At 49.0% G+C, this 15,058-nt stretch overlaps 1 protein-coding gene across 1 annotated transcript; it reads left to right on the top strand.

Moving 5' to 3' along the window:
* Nucleotides 1-9,610: 9,610 nt before the first annotated feature.
* CLDN3 (claudin 3) lies at nucleotides 9,611-14,549 on the top strand. Its single transcript, XM_069571483.1, has one exon. It carries the CDS (start codon nucleotides 13,514-13,516, stop codon nucleotides 14,171-14,173), a length of 660 nt encoding a protein of 219 aa, XP_069427584.1. The 5' UTR covers nucleotides 9,611-13,513; the 3' UTR covers nucleotides 14,174-14,549.
* The last annotated feature ends 509 nt before the right edge of the window (nucleotides 14,550-15,058 follow it).

Genomic DNA, 15,058 nt, shown 5'->3' on the forward strand with positions numbered 1-15,058 from the left:
CCATCATTTTTAATTCTAGAGAAACTCTCAGGTATGTGTAGGGGGACGCCTGGAGGACAAGGGCGTGTGCCACATCTTGTTTGTAACAGAAAAACAATTAGAAACCATCCAAACGCTCACAAGGATGGATAGGAACTGTGACAGAGTCACACAATGGAATGGTATACACAATGAAAAAGAATAAACTACAGACACACACAATATGCGTGGACCTCACACACATTGTACTGAGTGAAACCAGATACAGAAGGGTACACACTGTGATTCCACTTCCACAAAGGTCAAAAAGAAGCAGAAGTAATCCATGGGGACAGGAGTTTGAAAGCGGCTACCTCTGGTCATGGGACTTCCCTGGTGGTCCAGTGGTTAAGACTCTGTTCTGCTGCAGGAGGTGCAGAGTTGATCCCTGGTTGCGGAACTAAGATCCCACATGCCACCAAAATAAATAATTTAATTTAAAAATAATAATAAATGTCTTTTTTAAAAAAAATTAAAAGGGAAAAGGAAAATGGCCACCTCTGGGGAGAAGGGGGATGGGACTTAAGGAAACCCTCTGGGGTTATAGAAATGCTCTATATCTTGATTTGGGTGGTGGGCACGTGAAATGTGCAAATGTAAAAATTTCAAGTTGTACTTTTAAGATTTGTGCATTTTAAGGACCTCACTAAATGTATTTTATGCCTCAAAAAAAGAGAAACAATAGATAACTTAAGCATGGTAAGAGATAAGCTGTAGTCCAGGAGAAGATATTTACCACCATCTTTAGCCAACAATCAGGGCTTCCTCAGTGGCTCAGATGGTAAAGAATCTGCCTGCAATGCAGGAGACCTGGGTTCGATCCCTGCGTCGGGAGGATGCCCTGGAAGAGAAAATGGCAACCCACTCCAGTATTCTTGCCTGGAGAATCCCATAGACAGAGAAGCCTGGCAGGCTACAGTCCATGGGGTTGCAGAGTCAGACACGACTGAGTGACTAACACACACAGCCAACAATCAACTGGTACTGAGAGCATATAAAAAGATTCAACACATCAATAAGAAAAGGGGAAAACATTCCAATAGAAAACTAGGCAAATTCCATCAACGAGTAGCTCATAGACGAGAATGCTGAAATAAACAATGAACAAATGAAAGATGCTCAGTGTCACAAATAAGGAAATGCAAATTAAAACAATAAGGAGATGCCACTTGACATCGACAGAATGAGAGAAAACAAAATCTGAATGCTACCGAGTTTTAGCAGAGATGTGTAGCAATAGAAACTCTGTGCTGAAGGGAGTGTCTAAGACTAACAGGCAATATTCTCTAGAATAATTTCGCAACACCTGGTGAGGTGGAAGGTGCTTATACCCTACAATCCAGCAATTCCACTTCCAGAGAAACTCAGGCATAGGCACCTGGAGGCATTTACAAGGATGTATGTCACATGTTTGTAATAGCAAAACAGTCAGAAATAATCCAAGTGCACACCAAGAGGAGAATGAATAGAAACCGTGACATTCTCACAGCCATGAAATACCATGAAATACCACACAGCAGTGACATTGAATGAACTGGAGCTTCTTGTTTACATTTCAAAGCCATAACACCATTGAATAAAGGAAATTGCCAAATGCTGTGTACAATATAGAGCTTCCCTGATGGCTCAGATGGTAAAGAATCTGCCTGCAATGCGGGAGACCGGAAGATCCCACATGCCATGTGGTAGGGCCAAAAATAAATAAATAAGAATAAGAATGTAATGACTTGCTAAATCTGAGTGGTGGGGCCCCCTGGGTATCTCTTATGTTATTCTTTGTACTTTCCAGTGTGTTTGGTGGGGTGTCTTCTTTTTTTTTTTTTTAGTTGTGCTTCGCAGCTTTTGGGATCTCAGTTCCCCAACCAGGGACTGAACCTGAGCCATGGCAGTGAAAGTACCAAATCCTCACGAGACCACCAAGGAACTCCCCTTATAATTTTAAAAAATATATTCCGAGGGAAGAGGGCCATTTTGCAGGATAACTCCAAGATGGTGGGATGCCATCTTGGTTTCTATAGCTGATCCCAGGCTGTACCTTCCCTCCTTCACTCCACGACTTTGGCAGCTCCTCAGCTGGGCCGGCGTTCTTCTCCCACAGAGATGACCTGTACTTGGTGGTCCTGCCTGAGGTGGCAGTGGTCTTCTTTGAATAACTTACCACTGGTGATGGCACCACGCAGACACCCAGGAGGGTCCCTGAGCTCTACACCATTGCCCGTGCTCCCATCTCTTAATGGCGGCTTCACTTACCCTCTGTGGTCAGAGTCTATCGTCTCAGCCATTGTAGCAATCCTCCTTTGCCTGTTCTTGTAGGGGCCCAAGGAACCCCAAATGGTCAGGAGGCCCCCTACCTTCCACTGTAGTGGGCCTGTTATCATGCAACCCCCCCCAGGAGAGCATCTTCCCTTCAGCAGAGTTCAGGAAACAAAACTCTTGACAGTGGGTCATTGTTGTACCTCAGGATAATGCCTCCCCCATTTTTGCCCCTCAGTTCCAAGATCCTCAAATAGCACTGAGATCCTAGATCCTAAAGCAGCCCAGACTCAGTGTCACATTTATACAGCTTGAACTAGAAGTACATAGGAACCCCCTACTCCCTCCCCACTGGGGCTTCCCTGGTAGCTCAGACAGTAAAGAATCCTCCTGTAATGCAGAAGACCCAGGTTCTATCCCTGGGTCTGGAAGATCCTCTGGAGAAAGGAATGGCTACCCACTCCAGTATTCTTGCCAGGAGAATCCCATTGACAGAGGAGCCTGGAGTGCTACAGTCCACAGGGTCACAAACAGCTGGACACGACTGAGTGACTAACACTTTCACTCCCTATTCCCTACCACACCCTTGCCCTTTGAAAGATATAGGTATTGAAATATGTGATCGACCACAACACAGGTGAAAAGTACCTTCCTTTCCTCTCACACCCCACACCCCTCTGTTGGTCCTCAGCAGATCTTCCGGAAGCTGCCCTCCCAAACCTTTCTTTCATTCCTAGTCTAAAAAGTTCTTTTCTTCCTCTGTCCATCTCAACCCTTTATTATATGTATCTACAATGCCTTTCTCCCAGCAAGCAACTCTTTCTCCTTATGATCAGTAAGATGGGAGGGGTAAGGGGAAACTTGGTGCGATTACTGAATCCTCTTTAGCAGACCAGGAGAGGAGAAGTCTGAATGCACATGTGTTCTGTCTACAGGAGAAACAGCACCACGTATAAGGGCATTTTCGAGATGGCAGTCCAACCTCCCACGCTGTTGTTTCCCAGGGGGACCGCAGCTGTCTTCAAAGGGCCATTTCATCCTTGCATCCCCTGCGAGGCCAGATGCTTCTAGATGGTGGGGCTCATGATGAAACAGGACCCCTGGGACATCTCCCTGTACTTGTTTTGCTGTATGGCAGCTTCTAGATCAGAAGCAATATTGCAAGATTCACAAGAACAGCATATGAGGCGTGAGCAAGTTCAAGAATGGTGGTATTGGCAGAAGCATGATGCTCAAGTAAAACAAATCCAGATCCCAAGTAAGCGTCAATAAGTGTATGAACAAATGGCCAACGTCCTCACCACAAAAGGGGTCTGGAGTGACCGGGGTCACATTGGGTTGGCCGGCCCCTAAGGAAGGATGGCTCCATACTGGATTCAGGATCGGTGTTGCTTTGCAGCCGATGGGCACTGGGATCAGCCTTGGTGGGAGAAAACCCTGCGTGTCCTCCTACCTCCTCCCTCTCTACCACAGTGGCTGCTGTCATTATAAGTGCCCTGAGCAGGGACTAGGCTGGCTGATAAAGAGGCTGCCTGCCACCGACAGGGCTGTTCATCAGCTGACAAAGTTATTTGAGCTCCTTCCCCAGAAAACTCCCCTTGGGGCTGGAGCTTAGCCGGAGCACAGAATGCCAGGAGACTGCCCTGGCCAGGGATCATGGCCCCTGTCAGCGATAAGAGGGGAGGCACTAAGAGTTGAATAACCTCTGATAGAGCCCTATCTTAAATCAACTACTCTTTCCTTGGGCCTCAGAAGCTGCTTTGTTTAACTTTGTGCTGTTAGGATGCAGATATGATAAGATCCCCAAGGTTTAAATAAACTTAAAAGTCAACGGAGTCCTTTACCCTCCGTCCCCGGGAAGGGAGGCTTAGTGAGGGGGATGACGAGCACCATGCAGGGGCTGGGGGCTGGGGTCTTCCAGCCCTCTCTCCTGCAGTGCCCCCAGCCCCAGCCTATCCCAACTGAGCTTCCTTGCGGTTTCTTTTTCTTTTTCTCATTCTGGTTGCCACTAGGTGACCCAAGGCCAAAACACTGAACTACAAAGGCTAACTTAGGGGTCTTAAACTCACGTGGTTACAGGAGCCAAGCAGGTAATGAATATGTGTACGGAAAACCAAGTGAAAGAAAACGGGTTGGGGCGGGGACAGGGGAGGGGATGTTCCCTGGCAGTCCAGTGATTAGGACTCTGTGCTTCCATTGCAGGGGGCATGGGTTCGATCCTTAGTCAGGCAACTAAGATCCTGTATGGTGAGGCAAAAAAAAAAAAAAAACAGCAGTTGGGAACTTTCTCTCCTTTTTAAAAATATTTATTTGTTTATTTGGCTGCATCAGGTCTTCATTGCATCATGTGGAATCTTTAGCTGTGGCGCACAGACTCTCTAGTTGTGACACGTGGGCTTAGGAGTTGCAGCATTTGGGTTTGGTTGCTCCAAGGCATGTAGGATCTTAGTCCCCTGACCAGGGGTTGAACTCCTGTCCTCTGTATTGCAAAGCAGATTCCTAACCACTGGACCACCAGGGAAGTCCCAGGAACTTTCACTCTTGAGAAGATGAAATAGACATACGTGGCCCTATTCCTTCTTCCAAGTACAGCCAAAACCCCTGGACTTTATAGATAAAACAGGCATAAGAAGATTGAAAGGTGGAGGGAAGGTAGAGCAGCTCGGGACCTCTGGACCCAAAGACACCTGGTGCTCTCATCGTGGTCACCATCCTGCTGGCCGCCCTGAACCTCCTAGTGGTGGGTGGTGAGGGGCCCAGCTTTTTGTTTTTTTTAACTTTTTTCTCCCAGTTTTATTGAGATATGGTTGATGTTGGCACTGTGTAAGTTTAAGGCGCATAGCATAATGGTCTGCCTTATATGTGCATAAGTGTGCTCAGTCACACAGTCTAGTCTGACTCTGTGACCCCATGGACTGTAGTCTGCCAGGCCCCTCTGTCCAAAGAACTATTCAGACAAGCATACTGGAGTGGGTTGTTATTTTCTTCTCCAAAGGATCTTCCTTGCCCAGGGATTGAACCTTGGTCTCCCACATTGCAGGCAGATTCTTTATTTTACCATCTGAGCCACCAGGAAAACCTTGCCTTACATACATCGTGAAATGATTATCACAGTAAGTTTAGTGAACGTCCAACATCTCATATAGACACATAAAGACATAGAGAATAATTTTTTTCCTTGTGTTGAGAACTCCTAGGATTTACTCTCTTAACAACTTTCATATATAACACATAGCGATATTCATTATATTTATTATGTAATTTACATCCCTAGGATTAATTTATCTTAAAACTGGAGATTTGTGCTTTTAACTGTGGTGGTCTGGTGGTTTAGTTGCTAAGTCGTGTCTGACTCTTGTGACCCCATGGACTGAAGCCTGCCAGGCCCCTCTGTCCATGGGATTCTCCAGGTAAGAATACTGGAGTAGGTTGCCCTTTCCTTCTCCAGGGAATTGAATTCCTTCCCGACACAGGAATCAAACCCATGTCTCCTGCATTGCAGCCAGATTCTTTACCAACTGAGCTACGACTGCTTTCCTTCAATTCCCCCTGCCGGCTCCTGCTCTGATAACCACAAATCTGATCTCTTTTTCTATGAGTTTGTTTTTGAAATATAATTGACCTATAATAATACTGTATTAGTTTCTGTTACACAATACCCTGATTCGATACATTGCGAAATGACTACTATAATAAGTCGTTAGGATATATCACCATATAAAGATATTACAAAGTTATTGACTTCTGTTCCTCACACTGTACATTTCACATGCATGACTCATCCCTTTTGCAACTGAAAGTTTGTACCTTATACTCTTCCTCACCTATTTCTTTCCTTCCCTCAACCTCCGCCCCTCTGCCACCACCTGTTTGTTCTCAGTATTTATAACTGTTTCTCTTCTGTTATGTAAATTCATTTGTTTAATTTTTTAGATTTCAGACAGACATGAAATCATACAGTATCTGTCTTCCTCTGACTTATTTAACTTAGCATAATACCCTCTAGATCTATCCATGTTGTCTCAAATGGCAAGATTTTGTTCTTTTTAATGGCTAACATTCCATTGTATATATACACCGTAGGTTGCTTCTGTATCTTGGCTAATGTAAATAAAGCTGCAGTGAACATATTAGACCAAGCTTTAACATGGCAATATTTACCTTAAATGTAAAGAGTCTAAATATAGGTATCCCTCAGAGAAACTGCAGTTTTGGTTCCAGACTCCCCAGTAAAGCGAATACAGCAATAAAATGAGTCACTCACATTTTTCAGTTTCCTGGTGCCTATAAAAGTTATGTTTACACTATATAGTGCTCAGATGATCAATCAGGTCTGACTCTGTCTGACCCCATGGACCTCTGTCCATGAGATTTTCCCGGCAAGAATACTGGAGTGGCACGCCATTTCCTCCTCCAGGGGATCTTCCGGACCCAGGGCTCGAACCTGAGTCTCTTACATCTCCTGCACTGGCACATGGATTCTTTACTGGCACCTCTGGGGAAGCCTCTATGCTTACACCACACTGTATTCATTAATTGTGTAATAGCATTATGTTTGAAAAAAACAATGTGCATGCTTGGTAAGTTGCTTCAGTTGTGTCCAACTCTTTGGGACTCCATGAACTGTAACCAAGCTCCTCTGTCCATGGAATTTCCAGGCAAGAATACTGGAGTGGGTTGCCATACCCTCCTCCAGGGCATCTTCCTGACCCAGGGATCAAACCCACATCTCTTATGTCTCCTGCATTGGCAGCCAAGTTCTTTACCTTTAGTGCCACCTGGGAAACCCAAGAAACAGTGTATATACCTTAATTTTAAAAATAATAAAAAATAAAAACACTTCATTGCTGGGAATTCCCTGGCAGCCCAGTGCTTAAGACTCTGCTTCAACTGCAGGGGGCATAGGTTTAATCCCTGGTTGGGGAACTAAGATCCCATATGTCTTGAGGTGCGGCAAAAAAATTTTTTTAATAAAAATACTTCATTGCTTAAAAAGGCTAACCTTCATGAGCCTCACAAGTCATAATCTTTTTGCAATAGTAACTTCAAAGATCACTGATTACAGATCATCATAACATAATAATAACGAAAAAGTTAGAAATATTTCACCAAAATATGACACAGAAACACCAAGTGAGTAAATACTGTTGAAACAACAGCACGAATAGACTTGTTCAGTGCAGGCTGCCACAAACCTTCAACTTAAAAAAACACACAGCAGTGTGAAGTGCAATAAAAGAAGGTGTGACTCTGTGTCAATTAAAGAATTCTACCACAATAGTGAAGTTTCACTAATAGAATACATTTGTTATTGTTGTTTAGTTGCTAAATCATGTCCAGCTCTTTTGGGACTCCATGGACTGTAGCCCACCAGTCTCCTCTGTCCATGGGATTTCCCAGGCAAGAATATTGGAGTGGGTGGCTATTTCCTTCTCCAGGGGATCTTCCCGACACAAGGATTGAACCCGTGTAACCTGCATTGCAGGCATATCCTTTACCATCTGAGCCACAATATGTAAAAGAGGATTTATTAGAGGAATTAACTCAGGCAGTTATAGGAGCCAAGAAATCCCACAGTCTGCCATCTGTAAGTTGAAGAACCAAGAAAGCCAATGGTATAATTCAGTACAGAGTGCCCACTGGGGAGAGGAGGAGGCCAGACTGAATGTGCTGGGGGGGGAGGGGGTGGGGAAAGGGGAAGATGCCACGGCCACAGTATGGGAGGGGCAAGCCCTGGGGCCCTGATGGCTACTTCTGGGGGCTGGGCACTGGCTGGGGGAACAGGTTAATTTCCTAGCTGTGGAAACTCTTCTTTCAGTTCCTCTTTTTCTAGCATTTGCTTCTTGGAGTCACACACACACGCACACACACTTCACTCCAACACACCTGGTCACCTTCACCAAGCAAAGCCTTATCCACCAACTCCCGCCCAACCTCCTCCTACAAGAAGTTCTCCTAGATCAAGACAGCCTCAGTATTCTCCTTCCAATGGTCACAGGGCACTAACTGGAGGGATTTTGGAGCATCAGTGCCATCTTGGGTCAAGGTGCTGTTTCTGGACAAGAGGCTCAGGAACAGGAGGGAGAGACAAGCATTGTGTTGGAGCCCCCAAACCTCACCCTCCTCTCAACAGCACTCCCCCACTACTCAGAGTCATAGCACTCTCCATACAAAGACAGCTTCATCCCATCCTCCTTCCCACCTTCTGGGGACACACACACCACACCAATACATATTGTGGGCCCCAAGCACCATCAGTTCAGTTCAGTACAGTTGTTCAGTTGTGTCCAACTCTTTGCAACCCCATGGACTGCAGCATGCCAGGCTTCCATGTACATCACCAACCCCCGGAGCTTGCTCAAACTCATGTCCATTGAGTTGGTGATGCCATCCAACCATCTCATCCTCTGTCATCCCCTTCTCCTGCTTTCAACATTTCCCAGCATCAGGGTCTTTTCCTATGAGTCAGTTCTTCACCAAAAGTGGACTAAGTATTGGAGTTTCAGCTTCCAATGGAGTTTCAGGACTGATTTCCTTTAGGACTGACTGGTTTGATCTCCTTGCGGTCCAAGGGACTCAAGAGTCTTCTCCAACACTGCAGTTCAAAACCATCAATTTTTCGGCACTCAGCTTTCTTTATAGTCCAACTCTCATATTCATACATGACTACTGAAAAAAACCATAGCTTTGACTAAACAGACCTTTGTTGGCAAAGTAATGTCTCTGCTTTTTAATATGCTGTCTAGGTTGGTCATAGCTTTTCTTCCAAGGAGCAAGTGTCTTTTAATTTCATGGCTGCAGTCACCATCAGCAGTAATTTTGGAGCCCAAGCAGCATAGTGGTTTTTATTTTAACAGCTTTATTGAAATGATTTATAGACCATTTCCCAATTTCTCCAATGGTTTTTTAGTATCTTCCCAGAGCTATGCAACCATCAGCACAATCAATTGTAGAACATTTTCATCACCCTAAAAAGAATACTGGAGTGGATATTCTCACTGTACCCATTAGCAATCAATCTCCATTTCCCCCAGTGCCTCACCCCAGCACCATAGGATCTACTCTCTATCTCAAATAGATTTTCCTACTCTGGATCATTTTTATGAATGAAATCACATAATACACACCATTCCTTGCAACTCACTTACCATAATGTCTTGAAGGTTCATCTACATTGTACCACAGAACTTTATTCCTTTCTATGACTGAATAATATCCCATTGTATAGGTATACTCCTTTTTGTTTATTCACTCACCAACCGATATTTAGGACATTTCTACTTTGAGGCTGTTAGGAATGTTGCTCTGAACATTTGTACACAAGCCCTTTTGGTTTTGTTTTTTATAATTTATTTATTTTATTTTTGGCTATACTGGGTCTTCGTTGCTGTGTATGGGCTTTCTCTAGTTGTGGTGAGCGGTGGGAGCCTACTCTTTGTTGGGGTGCACAGGCCTCTCATTGCAGGTGCTTCTCTTGTTGCGAAGCTCTAGTCACCCAGGTTTCAGTAGTGTGGTGCAAAGGCTTAGTTGTCCTGCACCATGTGGAATCTTCCTGGACCAGGAATCGAACTCATGTCCCCTGCACTGGCAGGCAGATTCTTAACCACTGGACCACCAAGGAAATCCCGTGTGTGAATTCTTTGGTAAACAAATGTTTCCATTTCTCTTTATTTCTTCTTTATATCTTCCACTTCTCATTATTAGGGTAAATACCTAATAATGGAATTGCTGTGTCATATAGTATAACTGCCAGGGGGCTTCCCTGATGGCTCAGTGGTAAAGAATCTGCAGGCCGATGCAAGAGATGCAGGTTTGATCCCTGGTTGGGAAGATCCCCTGGAGAAAGAAATAGCAACCTACTCCAGTATTCTTGCCTGGGAAATCCCATGGACAGAGAAGCCTAGCAGATTACAGTCCATGGGGTCGCAAAGAAGTCAGACACGACTTAGCGACTAAACAACAAATCGTAACTGCCTTTTGAGGAATTCCCAGACTGTTTTGAAAAGCAGCTGTAGCATTGCACAATGCCATCAGCTTTGTCGGAGAATTCTAGTTTCTCTACAGTCTCTGCAATACTTGTTATCGTCTTTTTGATTCTAGCCATCCTTGTAGGTGTGAAGTGGTATCCCTTCGTAGTTTTGATTTGTGTTTCCCTGATGACTAATGATGTCGGACAACTTTTCACGTGCACCTTGGCCATTTGAATATCTTCCTTGTCTATTCTGAATGTCTATGCAGATCCTTTGACTATATATTTTTTTTAATTGGGCTATTTGTTTTTTATTACTGAGTTGTAAGGACCATGGACGATATTAAGCAAAAAGCTGATTGAAGCTATTTGTCCAGAGGCAAAGTCTTATTTGCAGAGTCCCTGAAGTTTGGCCTCTGGGCATGAAACTTTCTGTCCTGGCCTCATCTCTTCCCAGCCCAACCCAGTAGGTCCACCTCACTCAGGCTCAGGAACAAGGCACCTCTTCCTGCCTGTACCCCAAACCCAAGCAACACAGAATAAACCCCTCTTCACAGATGAAGAAACTAAGGCTCCAGGTGGGAGAGGACTTGCTCAAGGTCACAGGACTGGTGAGAGTGGAGGTGAACTCCAATTCAGATCCATCCATCTAAACCCCACACCTTCTCCGCACAGTTTCTCTGCACACTGGCTTGTCCGGCCCTGGTTGTTTTTAATTTGCAATATGCTCACGTTGCTTCTGTACTCATCACAGTGCTGTGAGGTAGATCATGAAGGCATCAGTTTCCTCATTTTGCAGAAGAAGAAACTGAGGTGAGGAGGGAGGATGTGACTTACCTTGGCCTCACAGGTAGCAAGAGATAGCGCTCACAGCACAACGAGTAGGAAGCCCACTCTCAAGACAAAAGCATCTGGTCTCAGGCCCCCATTGCCACCCCTCTGCCCCAAAGTCACCCCAATAACCAGCACTTCACTGGACTTCAAGAACTTCCTCCAGGGCAACCTCCACCCAGCACCAGCTGGGCCCTCTGGCCAGGCACTCCCAGCCCTGCCCAGCCCAGCCCCAACTGGCCCAGCCCAAGACCTTTGCACCTGCAAGAAGTAGGACCCTGGTTTCCATGGGCCTAGACCCTGTTTACCTCACCCCAGGGCTAAGACACTCACAGAGGAGGACACAGGATGCAAGCCTGTAATTTGAGAGATGTGACAAACCAGAAAACCTCCTAGGCCCTGTCCCATGAGGTCCCTCCTCTCACCTCAAAGTGCCCAAGGTTCCGACTAGATTCCAAAGGCAGGTAACAGGGTAATATCCCATCACCAGTCATTCATGCCAGGAGGAGGGGGCCCCCCGGGGCAGACAAGGTTGCAGGAAGGCAAGAAAGTGATGCTTATCCTCCATTCAAGTCACTAGATCAGGGACTTTCCTGGTGGTTCAGTGACTAAGACTCTGCACTCCCAATGCAGGGGGCCCAGGGTTCAGTCCCTGGTTGTGGAACTAGATTCCGCATGCCCCAGCTAAGAGTTCCCCTGCTGAAAAGAAGATTTTGTGCGCGCGGCCAAATAAGTAAAAAATAATTTTTTTAAGTCACTACATCAACTTTGTCTTCAGGACCCAACATGGTTCCAGACACTGGAGACATGGCAGTGAATAAAACCAGCAGAAACCCTTGCCTTGTTGGGGGCATTCTGGATGTCCCAGTGGAGCTGACATACCAGAGCAGAAAGCAAATAACAGGCAGTGTGAAATGCTAAAAGGAATTTAAACTATAAAAACGGGGACAGGGCATTGTGGGGTGAATAGCTGCAATTTAAATTCTTTATCTATTTATTTTTTGGCCACGTGGCCCTTGGGGAATCTTGTGAGATCCTAGCTTGGGGGATCCTTACCTTGTGCTAACCAGGGACTGAACCTTGGCCATGGCAGTGAAAGCATGGAGCCCTAACCACTGGACAGCCAGGGAATTCCCAGCTGTGATTTTAAATAGTGTGGTCAGGGGAAGGCCTGGCTGGAAGCAAAAAGCTGAAAGGTAGAAAGAACGGGCCATGTGGTCTCTACATTATCCCTGTAGAGGACATGGCAAGGGTGGGGGCCCTGAGGAGAGGGGAAGTGAGGGACAGAATCTCCAAGGTCACCTCTGTAGGAAGAGAGCAAGGTGAGGGATAGCTCAGGTGTGGGAGCAAGGCCATTAGAGATAATGTCTTTGACTTCCCACCTTTGCCGGGATCAAAAGTCTCTCACCATCGTTTCAATAAGGTGGGTACTGACTCCTCCGGGTTAGGACCTGGGCTTTGTGGGAGGAGGGTGCGAGTGCGGTGTTTCTAGGAGGCGAGGCCAGCTCAGCGAAAGGGATCCAGGGACACTGTGAGGGTGAAGACATGGGAACTGCGGAGAGGCTAGAGAGTTCAGCACTGAGTTCAGCACTGGCTCAGGCGTGTCTTCAGGGCACCTTTGCGGGCTGTCCCCCGCTTCTGAGTCCAGACGACCAGGACTGGCAGTCCCATGGGCCTGGATCAGGCAGAGAGCGCGCACAGGGAGGAGCGCTGCCTCAGGAGCCAGGGGGACCAGGAGCAGGTGCGCGGCTCGGAGGACAGCCGCCCACTCTCGTAAACTCTGGGCCACGTCCACAGCTGGCTGGCCACGCCCACACTGCCCGCCCCTTCCCGGTGGATCCCGGGCCACTGGCAGCACCCGCCTCCCCACGCCTCCTTGCTGCGGGTAGAGTGGTGGAGTGTCAAGCAGGTTGTGCTTTTCACCCCATCCCCCGGAGAATTCCTTTCCGAGCACTGGGGCGAGGGCGGGGTGGGCAGGAGCGAGGGGCTGGAGCGCAGGTCTCGGCCCCGCCCTCTAGGCAGCCCGCACCCTGGCGCCTTGAGCCACTCCTGGCCAAGTGCTTCCTCCCGGGGCACTTTAGTGAAGGGAGAAGAGGGGCCACGTCACTGTCCCCAGGCCTGGGAGAGCGCGGCTCCGCCCCTCCCGCCCCCGCCGGAGCGCTGGGCCGGGATCGAAGACTAACCGGCCCCTTCCTAGGGGCCAGCCCAGTCGCAGCCGCCCGCCTACAAAGCCACAGGCAGGTGCAGGCGCAGCCGCTGCGCCAACCGGCAGAGCGGAGCCGTTAGCGCGCGCCACCCTTGTGTCCGTTCGTCCGTCCGTCCGTCAAGCGGGGCGTCAGTCCGTCGGCTGCACCGCTGCTCCCGCCCAGGCCCCAGCGGCCCCGGCCCCTCGTCGTCCCGCACGTGGAGCCGCCCGGCAGAGCCGGCTTTGGCGCGGCAGCCATGTCCATGGGCCTGGAGATCGCGGGCACCTCGCTGGCCGTGCTGGGCTGGCTGTGCACCATAGTGTGCTGCGCGCTGCCCATGTGGCGCGTGACGGCCTTCATCGGCAGCAGCATCATCACGGCGCAGATCACCTGGGAGGGCCTGTGGATGAACTGCGTGGTGCAGAGCACCGGCCAGATGCAGTGCAAGGTGTACGACTCGCTGCTGGCGCTGCCGCAGGACCTGCAGGCGGCCCGCGCCCTCATCGTCGTCGCCATCCTACTGGCGGTCTTCGGGCTCCTCGTGGCGCTCGTGGGCGCCCAGTGCACCAACTGCGTGCAGGACGACACGGCCAAGGCCAAGATCACCATCGTGGCGGGCGTGCTCTTCCTGCTGGCCGCCCTGCTGACACTTGTGCCGGTGTCCTGGTCGGCCAACACCATCATCCGGGACTTCTACAACCCGTTGGTGCCGGAGGCTCAGAAGCGCGAGATGGGCTCCGCCCTGTACGTGGGCTGGGCGGCGTCGGCGCTGCAGCTGCTGGGGGGCGCGCTGCTCTGTTGCTCCTGCCCGCCGCGCGACAATTACGCGCGGACCAAGATCGTCTACTCGGCGCCGCGCTCCACCGGGCCGGTCACGGGCACCGGCACGGCCTACGACCGCAAGGACTACGTCTGATGGGGTGACCGCGGGAAGTCCCGACCACTCCCACAAGCTGGCGCGCCCACCAGTCCTGCGTGCAGCCTTGCATCGGAGACCAGCCCCCGCCCCCCAGATGCCTGTCTGCTCACTCGCTGGACTGGGAGGGGCCCGCCCGGCACCCCCTTCCCCAGCTGCTAGCCCTCCCCGGGCCCGGGGAGCGGGACTGTGGAGCCCAGGGGCCTGCTGGCACGAACCTTTGAAACCTTGCCCCTCTGGTGCGCGGAACTGGGGTGACCACCGCTACTTGCCCGCCTGGTCGGACTGCGGCCACAAAGTTCTCTTTGCGCAGGGACCCGCAGCTTTGAAAAGGGGCCACGATATTTTTCAATAAAAATCTTTCGTTTTGCAGTTACTGGTGCCTCCTTGTCCTGAGCGCAGACAGGCCTCCACCTACTTGCAGAACTTCCCCTTCCCAACCACCACCACCCCCCGCCCCGCGTGCGCCCCCCAAGGACTGGCCCTGGCTGAATTCTGCGCTCCAGCTGCGGGATGAAGCTTAGAGAGTTTCAATAAGTTGTAAACTGAGCTGGGTACTCACTAGCTAGCTGGTCCTTTGGCCTATTCACTGGGGATTCAGACAAGGAAGGCCCACTCCGGAGGGGTGGGCAGGTGCACTCCTGGGCATGGAGGAGGTGGGGGGATGTCAGGGACCCCCTTCAGGTTTGCGCCTGGGACACCGGCCCTCCAAAGCGCTCCCCAATGCCTGAATCACCCTGCGGCATGTGAAAGAGCACATTCAATGCTATGATTTCATATTTGGGAAAGGAGAACAAAAAGATCTATTGTTTTGGTAAAACACACCACCAAAGGAAACTGGGTAGAATTGTGTCCCCAGGAGGACAGAAGAGAGAGGGGCCTCAG

The sequence above is a fragment of the Ovis canadensis genome, chromosome 24 (assembly GCF_042477335.2).
Source record: "Ovis canadensis isolate MfBH-ARS-UI-01 breed Bighorn chromosome 24, ARS-UI_OviCan_v2, whole genome shotgun sequence".
In the NCBI taxonomy this organism is placed as follows: domain Eukaryota; kingdom Metazoa; phylum Chordata; class Mammalia; order Artiodactyla; family Bovidae; genus Ovis; species Ovis canadensis.